General features: G+C 46.5%; 1 protein-coding gene across 3 annotated transcripts in view; it reads left to right on the top strand.

Moving 5' to 3' along the window:
• MTMR4 (myotubularin related protein 4) overlaps positions 1–14,844 on the top strand; it is a 47,435-nt gene that overhangs the window by 8,500 nt on the left and 24,091 nt on the right. For 2 of the 3 annotated variants that reach the window (XM_083714364.1, XM_083714365.1), the window contains exon 3: positions 3,511–3,562. In XM_083714364.1, the coding sequence (XP_083570490.1) occupies positions 3,560–3,562 (3 nt within the window). In that variant the 5' untranslated portion in view covers positions 3,511–3,559. Of the gene's footprint in view, positions 1–3,510; positions 3,563–8,104; positions 8,322–14,844 lie in introns of those variants that run through there. The other variant, XM_083714363.1, reaches the window with a different exon arrangement.

Below are 14,844 nucleotides of genomic sequence, written 5' to 3'. Positions count from 1 at the left end.
CATGACCCGGATTGCATTGTGGGTCCTGTGGATTCCTTTATATGACAGTCCAGTACTATCTCTGTTCCTCAAAGATAATATTTTTCCTTTACAAAAAATATTAAAACCTGTCATCCACCCTGGAGCGGCTAGTGTGGAAGGTTCCTTTCCACCATGTATTTTGCATGCAAATACAGCAAGTCCCCCCTGAGAGTGACAGGGCCTTGCATTCCATCACCATTAGGGGGAATTGCACAGAAAAAGCATGCCTGTCCCAATGTCTACCTGGGCGTCTGTCAGATTGTTAGCCCAAGATCAGGGATTGTCTCTTCACTGATATTTCTAAACTGCTGCAGGAGATTTTTTTGGCTGAAAAGCAGGATAAAAATGCTAATGCTCATAATATGACTACACTGCCAGTTTTTTATTTATTACATTTACATCTGATTTTCCCCCCACAATTGATCTTGGGGTGTTAGAAAGCAGTTTCCCAGGCAGTCTCCCATCCAGGCAACAACCAGACCTGGATCTGCTTAGCTTTTCACAAGGTGGTTGCATCATGTGCCTTCAAGCCACACGCTGCCTTGTTGGAGTAATTTTGTGCTTCCTGCACAACCACTTTGAGAGTTCATATAGCATAGGTGAAAGTGCCTGAGTCCCTGTTTACATTTACTGTATAACCTAAATGTAGGCCAGAACTATGTCAAATTTGATTTGGCCTGTTGCAGTGTGCTGTTGTTAGCAGGACCAATGGTCAGGGATGTTGTAGGCCAGCAACAGCTGGGGACCCAAGTTTGAGAAACACTGACTTACAGTAAATTGAATACATCCAGGAACTGGCACAGGCACCATCAGAAGTGCTTTTTTTGTGAAATGCATCTCAATTCCAGAGGCTGCATTTCAAAATGTTTGAAAACTACAGCAATGATAAGAAGAGTGTAATTTTTATAAAAAGGGGAGCCAGAACCCAGTTATAAATGAAACAAGAAATCTGCTCATACACTTTCTCTGACATACACATGCATACACACCATTGCATAATAGGTAGAGACTACATATTTGGAGAAGGTGTTGGGTGTGGTTGATATGTCAGATGGGTCCAGTCAGCCTCTCTGTGATTGATTAGGAGGCTGGGAGGCTTCCTCTTTTCCCAGCATGTTAAAAACATAAGAAGAGCCCTGCTGGATAAGGCCAGTCTATGTTTCATCTTGTCCAGCATCCTGCTTTCAAATAGATGCTTCTATCAAGTCCACAGTCATGAAGGCAAAAGCCCTTCCTCACTGTTCCCTAGCCCCCAGAAACTGGTAGTCAGACATTCACTTCCTCAGAACATATATCCATATATATACCATGACTAACAGCCTTTGTGGAAATCTCCCCTAATTTGCCTAAAGCCCTTTGAACATAAGAGAGAGAGCCCCGCAGCTGGATGAAACCAAAAGCTCTTCTTGTCCCACAGCAGCCAATAAGATGCCTCCAAGAAACTCATCGGCAGGGTAATCAGACAAGTTGCTCTTGCAGCAGCCTGTATTCATAGATAGACTGCCTCTGAATGGGGTTCAGTTTAGTCATTGGCAAGTGATAGTTGTCGCCCTGTCCATGAATTAATCTTATTTTCATACAACCTCACAAGGCAGCCATCTCTGCACATTGTGGTGGCCATGAATTCCATGTTTTGCATCATTTGAAGAAATTTTCTTTCATGTTGCTATTTTTCTGTAGCCCAGCCTTTCCTTGGATAAATTTCTGGGTTTTTTTTTAAGGTTGTATCATTATTTTAAAAACAGTTGTACCTTGGTTTTCGAATAGCTGAGTTCTTGAACGTTTTGGCTCCCGAATGATTGAAACCCAGAAGTGACTGTTCCAGTTTTCGAATGTTCCTTTGGAAGCCAAACATCAGACGGGGCTTCTGCGGCTTCCAATTGGCTGCAGGAGGTTCTGCTTGGAAATTTTAAATATATACAGTGGTACCTTGGGTTACATACGCTTCAGGTTACAGACGCTTCAGGTTACAGACTCCGCTAACCCAGAAATAGTACTTCGGGTTAAGAACTTTGCTTCAGGATGAGAACAGAGATCGTGCTCTGGCGGCGCGGCGGCAGCTGGAGGCCCCATTAGCTAAAGTGGTGCTTCAGGTTAAGAACAGTTTCAGGTTAAGAACGGACCTCTGGAACGAATTAAGTACTTAACCCGAGGTACCACTGTAAAGCAGTTTACAAATGCTTTTAAATCAACCAATAAATATTTTGATACCAAATGTAATAACAATTCAAGATGATTTAAAAAATGGATGTGGAGGTAGAATCCTCCCAGCCCCATACTTGAACTGGTCAAGTATGAAACAATTTCCATGATAGTAAAACAACCCCGCAGCGCTACCCTTTCCTAGCTAGTTCTCTCTCAAATGCCTTGGACTGTGACTCACATCAGTCGTGACCAAAAAGCAGATGTTGAGTGCCAAGTATCTTGAAAAGAGAATCAATATTTCTCACAAGGTTACTCCAGGTCTGCACATAACAGACTGTATTTTCCCTGCTAATAGAATTTCCATTCTTGGCTTAATTTGTATAAAAGCCTTGCTTGCTGTGGTGTCCACCCGGTGTTTTGCAGTCCAAATCGCCCTCCCAGATTGGGCAGGGCTTTGCTATGCAGATATGGAAGACTAGGATTGTTCCCCCTTAAATCCTAGTTGTTAGTAGCCTGGATGGCAAGACTGGCTGAGCAAGCATTGGGCAGTCAAGGGCTAGGGGCAGTGGTTCCCAAACTTTTTGGGGCCACTGCCCCCTTGATTTCATAAACCTAATGGGTTTGCACAACCTGCTAAGGAAGAGAATGATGCAATAACATTCAAAACAATTCATTGCACATTTATTGAAAATGCATTTAAAACTATTTTGTTTAATCAATTCAACCAAACTGATGAACCTGATTCAGTGTTACCAGCTTTTCAAAGTCTGATAGTCAAATAAACCTCCAGCGCCACATTCCCTCCTCTTAGCATTTTAGGTAATCTTATTGCCTGCTTTGGAAACCACTGGGTTAGAGTGACCTGGGAAGCACCTCTTCATCACATCAGATTGAGACCAAAGCTTTTACATATACAAAAGGCACACAAAATGCATTCTATAGTGGACAGTGATCTTCTCTTTGCTCCAAGGCACCCTCAAGATTCCTCTAATGTTGCTTATCTGGGCCTGCAATGTCACGTTTCCATACCGGAAGCACCTGCTAGGAAGATAGGCTAATATGTGGACTTTCTTCTACATGGATTGTAAAACGGTGGCGGGGGTGAGGGTTCCAGGATAGACATTCACTCTCCTTGTGTGCTTTCTGAGGAAGCTTTGGTACTTTGAGTCTGGGTGCAGTGCTCCTTGCCAGCCTCTTCGCATTCACACGGTTTGGCACTTGGTGTTTTTGTGTTAAGGAGCATATGAAGGAGGCCTTTGTAATAGCAGGCCCAAGCCACCATTGCTTCTGGTTGCAGCCAACACATCCAGTTCCTACACAGGCTTCCTTTTCTCAAAAATATAGGTGGATCTTCAGCAGCTCCGGAGAGAGAACCGACATCTGGAGAACGACCATGGTGAGTGGGCTTTCTGTTCTACCTTGTCTCCATCTCACCCTGCTGCAGATTTGTTTTGAGGTTCACTCTGGTGGTGGCTGGAGGCTGCCGGTTCTGTGCCTGTATGGCTTCTTGCAATAAGAGCTGAAGGATGCAGAAATGCTGTGCAGAGGGCTAAGGAGAAGCTGATCCGAGATCAAGTGCTTCAGAATGGAGGCAGCTGTAGGATGCTTCTCTTTGCATAGGAAGGTCTTGCCCAGCTTTCTTGCAGCAGTCATTTATAGAGGGACATGATTCCTCTTTAAAGAGCTTGGGGGGCAGGAAGGGCAGGTCAGTCTCTACCTGGTTTCATGTGGCTGGAGTCCAGAGGGAATGTCTGTGTGGTGGGGAGAAGCTGAACTGAGTGGAGAGAGGAAAGAAAAAGGGGAAAGAAAAGTCCCTTGCAAGTGATCAGTTCACATGTCTTGGGGGGGGGGGAGAGGGTTGGCCCCACCCATTGCCACCTTTGTTCTGCCCACTGCCAGCATGCTTCTCTCCACATAAAAATGACACCCCCCCCCTTGCTTGATTGTCTTTTTAAGACAAGATGTAAGGAGAGACCAGGGGCTGGCGAGTAGAGGGCTTGGGAGGGACAGCTCTCTGCCCAAGGCCTTTAGAAGGAGGACCCTAGACTGTCAGCTTGTGGGCAAGACTCATTTTCTATCCTGGTACAGCCCTTCTCTATAAGTGCCTAGCCAATAATAATTCTTCTATTCTTAGGCCAGCTAGAAGCAGATGTGCAGGCTTCTTTGCTGCTATTCCCTGACCCGTACGATCGGACCCTGTTTTTATGTGTTCGAATCCCTTGAATTCCTGGTTTTGTTTTTTAAAAAATACACTTTTATATTATTGTTTTATTGGTTTTTACTGTGTGTTTTAGTGATATTGTTGGTTTTTTACATTGTATACTACTTAGAACATTTTCAACTATTAAGTGGTTTATGAATGCTTTTAAATGAAATAAAAAATGAAAATTGTTACTGTCCTGAGATCACAGGCAGGAGGGGAATAGAACAGGTTTTTCAGAGATAAAGTCCCAAGGTAAGGCTCTTGGCATCTTCAGATCTTCTGTTCCAAGCTACGTATGATGTTAATCCCGTGGTCTACCTTTTATTGGAGGTGTATTCTTTCCAATAAAGTTGGGGTGATTAGGAATTCTAGATCAGACCCTAGCATGTGGAGGAAGAAAGGGCTTTAACCTTTGCTTTCTGCTCTCAGTCCTGAAGGGGCTCCTGTGCCTGCTATTTGCAGCTGGGGAGCTCCCATTAGAATAAATGGCAGGTGGGAGGGGAGGGATTAAAGCCCTCCCCATCCCCTATAGAGTACCAGTCCAGATCAATGCTGGCTGTTTGTGATGAAGGAACCCACCACTCAAGGGCAATCTACCTGATGGATGCCAGGTATAGTTTGGCGTTCAGATAGCCAAGCTGGGAACAACCCCTGTCTCAAGGCCTCTGTGAGCCACAGGTGAGTGGAGATGGCTGCAGGTGGTGAGGACAAGTGACTTGATCTCTTCTAGCTGTAGAGGAGCTAGAAGAAGCACACTAGAAGTGTCATCACACCATGCAAGTTCTTCTATGGAAGGGTTTATGAGATGGGGGATTGGCATCTGCACACGTATGTGATGTGTCGTCGTCCCCCGCCCCCGGTGACAATGTAGGCTGGCTGTTGTCTGGTGGAGGGTCAAATTAGAAGTACGGGTGTGTTCAATGAAAAATATAAATCTATTTGAGGATAACTACAAAAAAATCTGGACTGAAGTAAAAAGTGATATGGAAATTTGGACAAAACTGAAATTAACATTATGGGGCAGAATATCGGTAATAAAAATGAATATATCAATATGCAATGAATGAAACTTATAGAGTAAAAAATTAAAAAGAAATGGGTATAACATGAAATAGTCAACAATAATATTGATAAGACAGCGAAAAGAAGAAAAGAAACAAAGGAAGCCACATCTAGGTGGAGGGAAGTCAAGATTTATGTCTGTATGTTTAGTTTCATTGCATTTGAGCAACTGCTAGGCACAAGCCCCGGTTACCTCTGACATAAGGGAGCTCTTTTTCCATTGTGCTTTGGCTTGTTGTTGCTTTAAATTGTGATGGTATTATGATTCTTTGCCCACTCTTTGCTTGCAAGATCTCAGGGCGGCTTACAGCAATCCAGGCACCTCAAGCAGGAAGCCTCTGTCAAGGGTTCTTTAGTGAGGTAAAACGTGAATTGAGGTGAAACGACATGTCTACCTTACGTTCCTAAAGTTCCCTGAGATGTTTTATAGAAGCCTCACCTTTCCTGGACCCAGCTGTGATCCCTGGCCAGTGCCACCCCCTTCCCAGTCAGTTTCCTCCTGCACTCTGGCAAGGCTCCAGGACCTGAAATAAAAGCAGTTGGGGGGTGGGAGTGTTTGCAGAGAGAACCAGTAGGCTGGTAAGAGTTCGAATGAGACAAATTGGAACCGCTTCAGAGGAGGGCAAGAAAGGAGGTCACTGGCATGGAAAATAAGTCTGATGGGGGAAAGATTGAAGTGACTGGGAATGTTCAGGCTGGAGGAGGGTAGGCAGAGAAGGGAACTTGAGTATAATTTTCAACCCCCTGAAAGGCTGTCCCAGAGAAGAGGACAAGCACTTGTCCTGGTAAGAACAGCTTGAGGAATGGTGGGCTCTCTCCCTTGTTGGAGACCTTCAAGGCTGGATAACTAACTCTCGGGGATTCTCTGAAGCATCTCCAGCAGATAGGTGCTTCTCCAGTTCTTAGAGGAGATTCCCTTCTCCGGTTCTTTGATTCTAAATAACCCATTTCCCCTGCATATATATGCCCCACTCCCACCTTGAAAGAGGCAAGCAGAGAGCTGCAAATAGGACTGTTGCATAACACCTAGATTTGTCCTCAGCACTGGGCTTGCGTTGCCTCGTGCTGGAGCAGGACCCTACTTCCCAAGTAAGCAATGCCTGATCTAGCAGGGGACCTGGAGACGAAATAACAAGGCAGGACCAACATAGTCCTCTAGTTATGTCAGCGGAGGACTCAGGCTGCTTAGCAACATCTTGATCTTCTGCCCAAGTTCTACCATTATTCAGCATTTAACCGATTGCCGCTAAGGTAGGCTGCAATAGAATCACTGTCCCCCAGATTGCCCCATGCAGAAGAATTGTGGTGCCTTTCAGTTTGGGCAGAGTTAATCTTTGAATAGGTGGGGTTTATATTTTGCCTGGCTTTTTTCCTTTATTTGGGGTATTTTTAGATGTTTTATAGTTATAACCTACTTGATTGCTGACAGTGTGTGTTGAGGGCTCATCATACCAATATATTTAAGAAGAGGATGGTATAGCATGTTGTTCTCCAGAAATGGGAGAGGCATCTACTCCTGAGCATCTGACTGAGGAGCTTAAGGTGGTTTGTCACCCTCTCACAGAATGTGGCTTTGTTAGTTCAGAAATCCCACCCCCCACCCCCTGGCAGTGTTCATAGATTAAGCGAGCAGTTATTTGTTTGTTTTATTTATCATTGCATTTTTATCCTACCGTTTTCTCCATGGAGCTCAAGGTGACTTACTTGATTTCCCCCCTCCCCATTTAATCCCCATAACAACCCTGTGAGGTTGGTTAGGCTGAGTGGCAGGTCACCCCCATTGAGCTTCATGGCTGAGTGGGAATTTGAACCCTGATCTCCCAGGTCCTAATCCAACACTCAAACCTCTACACCCCGCTTGCTCTCTCTCTTGTGCTCTCACCCCCACAAAAGCTACTGCTTTCCCCCCTAGCTTGTGACAAAATAAGATTCCCCTTGTGGCCCCTTGTGGCTTGGGCAGCGGTCCCCTCAGTTTCCACCACCTGTCCAGAGAACCCCGCTTCTCCTGCAATCAGTGCAGTGATCCCTGGGGAATTCCCCCACCCATTTTGTGCTGACTTTGTTGCCCAGCCTCCCTTGGGTGCTGAAGAGGGCAGCTCCTTTGGGGCCAGAACGAGGTCTAAGCACACTCCCTCCTTGCCTCGCTTTGGCCTGAGTCTCTTGTGTTGTTGTGCCTTATTGCGAGGTGTGCGTCTTCCTGAGATGTCAACCATGTAGTCTTTGGATCCTAGCCAGAGGAGACTGCAGGCCCCGGGTAGCCGTGCAGCAGAGCTGGCAGGCACGGCAGCGGCATGCCCCTTTTCTGCTCTCCTGCTGCTTGGCTATCCTGCATGGACTGGACGTGAGCTCCGAGCGGAATCCTGGCCGGGTCTTTCTCCTGCCGGAACACACAAAGCCAGGCTGCCACTGCCGCTGCTGCTATTGTTCCCTGTGCATTCCCGCACATGCCTCTTGGCCCCTTTCCTTTCCGCCCCTGTAGTCCCAGGACAAAGGGGGCGGGCAAGGGTTGCCGAGCCCAGAACCCTGCTGTAAGGGACTCCATTTTCTGTGCTTGGCTGTCAGGGAGTCCCCTGGCATGGCAGAGCCTCCTCTGGCTTCTATCGGAGAGAGGTGGAGTCTCTCTCCCTCCTCCTCCTCCTCCTTCTCCTCCTTCCCTCCCCTCCCCTCCATTGTCAGCAGCCACTGAAGCAGCCAGCGCACCTGCTCTGGCAGCAGCGGCGGCAGAGATGCTCTAGCCCTTTGCATGTCTTGGCGCGCCTGCCCGCCTGCCTGAGTCGTTAGGGGGGCAGGGGGAAGCGATGCCACTTGCCTGCCCCCCAGCCGGCGACCTCCCCGGGAAGCGACCATGACTCTACCGGGCCGTGTCTCATGCTCCATGCTCAACTGCTTTGTAAGTGGGTCTCTTTCCCCGCCCCCACCCCTTTTATTCTCCGTTCTGTCTGCCTACCTGCAAGGCTGCTTGTCAGTCTGGATTTTTCTCTTCGTGTCTGATATTGGGGGGGGGGCAGGCGGGAGGGGTAGGAGGTGTCTGGAAATGGAGCATCTTGTGAACTGCTTGTCTGAAAGCATCTGGCCTTTCCGTACAGCTCTCTCTCAGCCTAGTACTTGGGGAGTGGCTCTGCTATCCCACCTTCAATTCTTCACTCTCACCTTGATCCGGTGGGCTTCCCCCCCCCCCCCAGCATTTACCTCATCCTCAGCTGGAGGTTAGAGGTCACTGTTCCAACTGGGGTTGCAAAATGGTTGCATAGACACCCCCCTGCCCCCCGCTGAGCAAAGCAATAGGGGGTCAAAGATGCAGGCAGGCAGAAGTTTGATTTCCTGCCTGAGCGGTGCATCCACCCAGCAAGAGTAAATCTCTCTTTCTGGTGGTTGTGGGTACTCATGCTTTGTACTTATCTCTAGGTCATAGCCACATGGTGGCTGTTGAGGGGGCCTGGCTTGCTGAGACACCGGTCTTCTCCTTAGAATCCCCCTCTTCATGTTGATTGATACCAGGAGAGGCTCACACTGACTGCTGCTTGGTTGCAGAGGGGAAATGAGAAGGCGGCCTGCTTCACGCCCATCTTCTGCTGTCCTCTGAAAGAGATTCCCACTCCCCACCCTTCATGAGCAGCAGCTGGCTGCAGCTCCAAATGCAGTTACTCAGCATGGCGGCACAGTAACCTCCCTCCCGGCTCCCTGAGTGCATCCTCCAGCCTGCTGTCTCTTGAAGGAGTTCTGATGGAAAGTCACTTGGACAGATTGTCCCCGAGAAGAGTAGAATGTGAAGCCAGCCCAGGGGGTGGGTGTGTATGGTGGCTCAGAAGCCAGTTATCCCCATGTAGTATCATGCAGTACAAGTTGTGCAGCAGGGGTGCTAACTTGAGTAAAATATTGTAGGGGCCGAGGCAAGCCCCGCCCTGTGTAATTGATCACATGATGTGGTGCACACACACCATTTGAATGGGAATGCCCATCAACTTTGTGGAGGCCCGGCCCCCCTTAAATATTTTATTGTTGGGACCGAAGCCCCCACGGCCCCTAGGAGTTGGCTCCTATGTTGTGCAGTTTTACATGTTGTTGTCGTGACTGAATGATGCTTTGTTATCACACACACAGGTGCCTGTACCTTGCAGGTGTGTGTGTGTATGTGGGGAGGGCTGTTAGGTGTGCAAACATGATAACAGGTTAGTCCAGTGGGTCAAGTGCTTGCAGACATGGGGGCCTGTGCAGAATTAGGTGAATCACAATGTGCCTCTTGGCATATTATGAAAATAGTTGCACACAGACAACAGGGGGGAGGGGAGAGAGGAGAAGGCATTTCCTTCCCCTGAAAAGCTTGCAGCTTAAATTTCCCAGGACATGGTCCATGAAGGCACATATTGGTGTGAATCAGGGCCTGGATGGGAGACTACCTGGGGTGCCTAGGAGCATAGGAAGCTGTATTATCAGACCATTGGTCCATCTAGCTCACTGCTGTCTATACCGCCTGACAGCAGCTCTCCAGAGTTTCAGGCAGGAGTCTCTACTAATCCTATCTTCAGATGCTGGGGATTAAATTTGGGACCTTCTGCATGCAAGGCAGATGCTCTACTATTGAGCTTCCGTCCTCCCTCTGTGCACTGCCTTGAGTTCTGTGATAGAAGAAAGGCAGGCTCTCAATATAACAGATGATTTTCAGCCTTTGGGAAAGGACAACGGGGACAAAGTGAGCAAAATCAGCTAAGTGTGCTTGGACTTTCCCCAACTTAGTGCCCTCCAGATATACAGGGCTACAGCTCCCATTGGCCTCTGCCAGCACAGTTGCAGGATGCTGGTGTATTTCAAAACAACTGGAGGACACTAGGTTAGTGAAGGCAGTGTTAGGGAGCAGAATAAGGGTTTGTACCAAAAGCTTCTTGGAAGAGGTGGTGAAGAATGTTATATCCTTGATCCATGTTGTGAGAGCGCATGTGCACATGTACCTATAGTTGGCAGTTGCCTAGCACTATTCATCCTGTGGCAGACACTGGTGTGTGCATGGAGACAAGCAGGGATGAGGGTCATTCCAGCGCTAATTCCTAAGGATAGGGGAAGGGCAAGCTGGGGGGGGGGAGGGTGTAATTGCATGTATTGCATCTATATCCCACTCTTCCCCAAGTTGCTCAAGGTAGTGTACATTCTCCCTCCTCATTTAATCCCCATACAACCCTGTGAGCAAGGTTAGGCTGAGATGCCCAAGAGGCCCAGTGGACTTTTTTGCCGAGTGGTGATTTGAGCCCTGGTCTCTCCCAAGTCCTAGTTCAATACACTACCAATACACAGCACTGGCTGTTTGGTTTACGGGAGCAGCCAATGTTTGCTGTTCCGTACATTGCACTTTGCACTTAGCACTGGCAAGCAAATGTTGAGGCTACTTTTTTTCCAAAGCCATTCAGTGGTTTGTGCCAGTGGATTAATTTTTTTATAAGCCTGTCTATAAAGATGTATGTCACAGATTTCATTTTGGATCCCAGAGTCTTTAATTTGTGGGGATAAGCTGAATTCCCATTGATATTACTATCCATGTTCAGATTTTGCTGTTATAGTCAGGGCAAAGCGCTACTCACCACTGAGACCAAGATTGCTTGCCAGGTCCTATATGGGTGCATAGACCACCTTCCCCCTGCTATCATGGAATGACTTATGCATGAATTTCATAACTGGGCATCCTCTCCAAATTGTATGCTGCCCCATTGAACATGACCGCAGGTACATGGTACATGACAACCACCCTCTGTCTTCTTCTGGCTCATGTGTGCACAATGACCATGAATGGCACCAAGGATTATTTGACGCTTGGTTGTGGGAAAAATTATTCTGACTCAGAAACGATATTTCCTTATTTAGCTAATTTTTATACTGCTTTGTACTTTAAAGAAGCCGCTGAGGGGTTTACAGCATCTGAAAAAAAACACAAATAAGGTAAAATAAAAGTTCCATATTTTAGTGCAGCAGAAAACATGGAGTCGTAGAATTGTAGAGTTGGAAGGGACCCAAAGGCCATCTAGTTTAACCCCCTGAAATGCAGAAATCACAGTTAAAGATAGATAAGTTATCCTTAAATGTCAATATAAACCAAAACAATAAATACCGTAGATGGGGGCTGCAATAACTACTAGCGGACCTGAAATACAGCAGAGACAACCAGCCCCATCTGCCAAATACACAAGCTTTTATTTATAGGTAGCAGCAACACTCTCCTCTCTGCTCGCTCCCCACCTTAAGCTGGCACAAGAAGGGGGTGGGGTGGGAATGATACACTTCTCACCCCACCCTTGGAATTCCCTGCTGTCATCAGGGAGCACCTCTTTGAACACCAGTGAGGTGCAGTGTTTAGAGTGCTGGACTCTGACCTGGAAGACCAGGATTCGAATTGCCACTTGGCCACGAAGCTCTTACTGGGCGGCTTTGGCCAGTCACTGCCTATCAGCCCAACCTACCGCACAGATCAACCCAACCTGCCACACAGATGTGTTGTAGGGATTATATGAGGAGAGGGAGAACCATGTACACCTTCTCAAGCTCCTTGCAAGAAAAGGTGGGATATACATGTAAGAAATAAATAAGTTCCTACCCTGTTAAAAGCTTCGTTCAGAGCATGGGAGAAACTTCAGAGACTGCCTCCTCAGCCTCCAGACTGAGGAGGTAATAGCTCCATCTTGGCCTATATTTATCATGGGCTACATACACAGCCCTGTCTTTTTTTAGACTAGCAAAAAAAGAAGAAGTCATTTTCCAGGTATCTAATTTGAAGAACAGTATCTCTCTGGGAAACAGTGAATGCTCAGCCCCTGATTGAAGTTGCCTCTGAAGAAACTGTTAACTAGCTTCCCTAAAATATTTTTCTCCTTGTCCTATTAAACGTCTCCCCCCGCCCAATCACCACCACCTTCTCGGGGGAAGATAAAATGTGTGCTTGATAATAGGTGAAACAGCTCATATTGTGAAGTTTGAAAGCAAGCAAAACCTAGTTTGGTATATTTAGAAGAGCCTGGTGAACTTGAATGTCTCAGTGCTGAATTTCCAATGAGGGATGATGTCATTTTTCAAGGGAAGAAATTGTTTTAATGCATCCTAGAAATTCTGGTCTTTGTCAGTGTCTGAAGGCAGACCACAGTCATTTAGTAGATCAAGAATAGGTAAGGCTGTATGTCTAATTGGATCAGATGTTGGGGCATCCAGAATCAATATCTCCTGAGCTTAAAATGGATTTTTGTCATGGGGCCAAAACATTTTTGGGTGGGTGGGAGAAATGCTTCAACTTCACAAGGCTTTCACATCATTAAAAAGCTTCTCCCGTTTTAATTAAAACTAGTTTCACTGCAGTCTCCTTGAGTATTACTGTAGGCGGGTGGATTCTAGATTTGACCAATAGTATTGAAATATGTGAACATATGATAACTGCCTTTATGTGCCAGACCATCCTGGTATACATCAGGATGAAAATGCTCCCATGAACACAGAAAGCTGCTATATTCAGAGTCAGGTTAGTGGTCCACAATTTCAGCTTCTCCCGACCTGCAGTTTTGGACTACAAATCCCATCTGCTCCAACCAACCTTCATCATGCTAGCTGGGGCTACTGGGAATTGTAGTCTAACAGCTTCTGGAGAGCACCAGGTTGGGGGAACCTGATCTAGGCCAGTATGCCTTTTCTGACTATCAGTGGCTCCCCAAAGTCCCTAGCAGAGGTTCATCCTGGCCTGCTGCCTTATATCTGTAAAATGGCCATAGAACCTGAGACCTTCCAAATGCAAAGTGCATGTTCTGCCTCTGAGCTCTGGTCCCTTCCCAACATTTTAATAGGCTCAGTGCTAGGTCTGAAAACTCAGTACAGTGTCCATGACCCTCCCAGTCCAAGCTTTGAAACTGTGATGTGTACATGCGCCAGCCAGGCCCAGATCATGAGATAATATAAGAAAAACCTGGCTGCTGGGATCAGACCAGAGGGGGTCAATCTAGTCCAGCATCCTGTTCTCACAGTGGCCAACAAGATGCCCCATTGTGAAGCCCACCAGCAGGACGTGTGGGCAGCAGTGCTATCTACACTCATGTTCCTCAGCAACTAGCATTCAGAGTTCTACCAACTCAGACATTGACGGCAGAACAAAGCCATCATGGTGAGTAGCCTTGACAGCCTTATCCACCATGGATTTGTGTTATCTCCCTTTTAAAGCCATCAAAGCTGGTGGCTATGACTACATCACGTGGGAGCAAATTTCATAGCTTAGCTATGTGCAACTATGTAAGATGCCTTGGTTTATTGGTTTCTGGGGAAGAAGTTGGATCACCCTCCTGCTTTCTTCAGATTCTTCTTATGCTTCCAGTTGAGATGAGGGAACAAAACACAATCGGGAAAAGATCAGATAGAAAGGGTGGGGAGAAATACCCTCCATTTCTGTCTGATGGCCTTTCAGAGTGAAAATTAACTTTTACGACTGATAATGGCTGGGAATTGTAGCTCTGTGACAACTTTCAGCACCCTTAACAAACTACAGTTCCCAGGCTTCTTTGGCAGGAAGCTATGACTGTTAAAGGGGTATAAAGGTGCTTTAAGTATATGATGTGAAGAGGGAGTTGTACTGGCATTGACAAGGTCATTTCTAACTTAAAAAAAAGTAAGCTAACCTCAGGACCGGAAAGCCCACTTCGCCCTGTTTCTTCATTTCTTACAAGAATTTATGCTGGTTCCTAGGAATTTGAAATATTTTCCTCTTCTGGTAGTTCCTGACACTTAAAGACGTGGGCATCCTTTGTGTAAAAAATGGGTTTAAAATAGAAGAGGGGTCCCTTCTCTCAAGAGAATGTGGAAAAATTATTTATTGTTCAGAAAATGCTTAATTCCCCATTTCTTTTGTGCAGATAATTTATGGGTAGATACCTTGAAAAGGGGGGGGGGGGCTTAACTACACAGCAATCTTTATTTCATTTATTTACTTGACAGGATTTATATATTGCTTAATGAATTATTATGATCTCTAAGCTGTTTAATGGTCATTGCTTTGCACTGAGAGTCTGAGGCTGTTGTGTTTCTGTTGATCACAGTGGCTTTGTGGAGCCTCCATGTTCAGAGGCATTCTGCTGCAGGATTCCAGTTGCAGGTGACCCTTGCCTTTGTTCCCTGTTGATGGCCTCCCCCAAAGTGTCTTGCTGACCACTGCATGGGGGGGGGGGAACACTGGACTTATTTGACCTGGCCCTTGTGGTCTCTTCCAACTCTATGATTCTATGACCTGGCTTTTTCTTCTTATAACTCGTGATTTTTTTTCAGACAATTCTCAGCATCTGCACATAACTTCGTCCCAGATTCCCTGGGCCACTTTCAAACTGATTTAGTGAAGATGGGGCTGGAGAATTTTTAGAGACTGCATGCAGAATTTGATTCTAAGAATGCTGGGATACTGAGATGAG

This window comes from Podarcis gaigeae (genome assembly GCF_964106915.1).
Source record: "Podarcis gaigeae genome assembly, chromosome: 15".
In the NCBI taxonomy this organism is placed as follows: Eukaryota; Metazoa; Chordata; class Lepidosauria; order Squamata; family Lacertidae; genus Podarcis; species Podarcis gaigeae.
This window is presented reverse-complemented; position numbering and strand designations above follow the sequence as displayed.